This window comes from Octopus bimaculoides, chromosome 2 (genome assembly GCF_001194135.2).
Source record: "Octopus bimaculoides isolate UCB-OBI-ISO-001 chromosome 2, ASM119413v2, whole genome shotgun sequence".
Taxonomy (NCBI): Eukaryota; Metazoa; Mollusca; class Cephalopoda; order Octopoda; family Octopodidae; genus Octopus; species Octopus bimaculoides.
Window position 1 is genome coordinate 16,492,584 of NC_068982.1, and position 2,927 is coordinate 16,495,510.

A 2,927-nucleotide genomic window follows, 5' to 3' on the forward strand; every position below is an offset into this window, starting at 1 on the left:
ATTGTTGTTGTTGTTGTTATTATTATTATTATTATTATTATTATCATTATTATTATTATCATTATTATTATCATTATTATTATTATTATTATTATTATTATTATTATTATTATTATTATTATTATTATTATTATTCATTGTCGTTACATTATCATCGTCACCGATCCTTGATGATTGTTATTTGTTTTTTGTTTTCTTCCCTTTTCAGCTTCAAAACAACCCACAATCACAATCAGAATATGTTAAAGATTTAATGCCTACAGCAATTCTTGTCACCTTGTGCTGCTTTTTACCAACGGGCATTGCTGCTATTGCAGCTGCATCTGAAGTAAGTAAAATATGAATATTCTTTGCAAGAAATTCTATTCATATCCGTATATTTCAAATTTTAGCGTAAAGAATAATGTGAAGGACCAGTGTTTCACTTGTGTAAAAGTCATGTGTTTCATAAGTTTCTTAGTTTATAAATATTATTCTGTATAAAACAAATGATTGATTATATTTGGTATTAAAGTACCATGCCACAAGTTTACTGTAGATATTTTTGTGGTCACAAACTGACTGGCATAGACTCTTCCACAAGAGACATGTTTCTCGTAAGTTTGGGTTGGATGAAAGGCTTATGGGAGATCTGATGTTTGCTACACGTAAGTGAACTAACGACCTTTCCTGTTTTTCTCTCTTTCTTTCTTTTGGTATATTCTGTATGCATGCATGTATGTATTTATGTATGTATTATGTATGTATATATGTACCAGAAATATTCTGCAATCACTAGATGTCACCACTCACTAGAATATTACCCATGTGAGAAAAAGATCTAATCAATCACGACTTTGCCTAGAACTGGCTCTGGCAACGATCCCATCTTTTCACGCTCTTTATCTCTGAGCCTGAGCATTAGTATAAATTCGGCACAACTTAGATAGAGAGGTTTGGCATGCAGCAGAAGCAGGAGATTATACGTCAGACGGACGGTGAACAGGCACAGACAGCTGCTAACAACAACCACACTGAATGACAGGCGACAGCAACTAGCTTTTTTGACTACTTTTACAATTACACCATTTTGTCGTTTCTCGTAACGGTAGTATTTTCTGTTGTGTACGAAAATAATAAAATGAAGTTTATCAAAAAATTCCAACAGACTTCTATATTGTTCTTCCACGTAATCTGTGACCTCTTACGCTAGAGGTGGCAGTCAGTATTAGTAATGGTGGTGGATCTCGAAGGAAGATTAAGACACGGCCGAGAAGCAATTCGCTTTTAAATCCCTCTGTAGGACATCATATGAACAACGCCGACATTTCTCTGAGAAAATCCTATCTCCGGGTGACTTTTCCCTGCCGTTGTACCCTCGCCGCATTGCTACTATCTCTGTCGTCGATACACTGGTGATCGTATCCTAAACACGTCTCTTCTCAGCACATCAAACGTTTTCAGAAACACCGCCGAGATGCCAGTAGCTACGCTACCAGCAGCACCATCGTTATCAACCAACATACCCAGTAAATTCCTATTCATCTTGTTTGTTATTCATTGTCAAAAAAGACTCCGTCAGTATCAAATGCCTACAATCGGTTCGTCTTGAGTCTCTCACGACATCAACCTCGCCATTTGAACAAATAATACCAGCACGTGCATCCACTGATGCCTCCATCTGCTCAAGCGACAAGAACGAGAGAAGTCAACATGTGTTTTCTCCAATGCAGTGCGGAAAAGAACTGTTTCCTCTTTCTTTCTGTTCATACATGCATACATCTGAACACATTTACATTGCACACACTCGACACGCATGCATTCACATTTAGCAACCATACAAATACCAAACATTTGCACTGCATGCACATAGACACTTAACAAACACATTCATTACAAGCAGTATACACAAAATTACTACAAATAGAAGATGCAACTCCACTTCAGCTGCTTATGCTCTAAGCTTGGGAATAGCTGAATAGGTTTACAATACCGATTTACTAGTATTCAATGCAAACGCTCATATTAAAATGCACTAATGCATACAAATATGTAACTGCCGATCTACAAATAAACACTACGACATCGACTCACTGATGTTCATGCACACGGTTATCTACGAGTCACTCACTCACTCACTCAGTTACTCACGTAGCTACATTCATCTGGCTCGTGTACACACATGTATCCTCATCAGATCTTCTTTCCTACCATTTTAAAAATTATATCCTGGTCTAACATTTAACCAACATTCTTAGTCTTGCATGTATACCATTCTAATGCATCAACTTTTATACACTTCACATCTGCAGTTCCTGCACTACTCTCATAGTTTCGTTCAATACACCGTGAACAGAAATGTTACTGACAGGAGAGTGATGTAGCGGAAATAATAAGGAATCACCAGATATTCGCTAGAATATTACCCTTGTGACGAAAAAAATCTAACCAATCACGACTAGAACTGGCTCTAGCAACAATCCCATCTTTTCGCGCTCATATCTCTCTGAGCCTAGACATCATTAAAAATTTGGCACATCTTAACTTCTTGACACAGAGCTTTGAGAGACAGCAGAGACAAAACAGCAAACAGACGGCGAACATACTTAGACAACTGGTGACAAAAACATCAATGAACGATCGACGAAAGCACCACAATGACCAGCATCTAATTTTGGAACTACTATTACAATTACACCAAGAAAGATCACATTCAAACTCTCGACATTTTGTCGTTCGTAGTAACGACAGTATTATTATTTTTTTGTGTACGAAGAGAATAAAATTAAACTTATCAAAAATCGAAATATATATGCATATATATATATTTACACACACACACACACACACACACACATATATATATATATATATATAAATAAATATATATATATATATATATTTACACACATACACACACACACACACAAATATATATATATATATCT

General features: G+C 35.9%; 1 protein-coding gene across 1 annotated transcript in view; it reads left to right on the top strand.

Annotated features, from left to right (window-relative positions):
• LOC128247097 (proline-rich transmembrane protein 1-like) overlaps nt 1-2,927 on the top strand; it is a 22,292-nt gene that overhangs the window by 11,928 nt on the left and 7,437 nt on the right. The window contains exon 3 of the mRNA XM_052965926.1: nt 209-328. Within this exon, the coding sequence (XP_052821886.1) occupies nt 209-328 (120 nt within the window). The remainder of the gene's footprint in view (nt 1-208; nt 329-2,927) is intronic.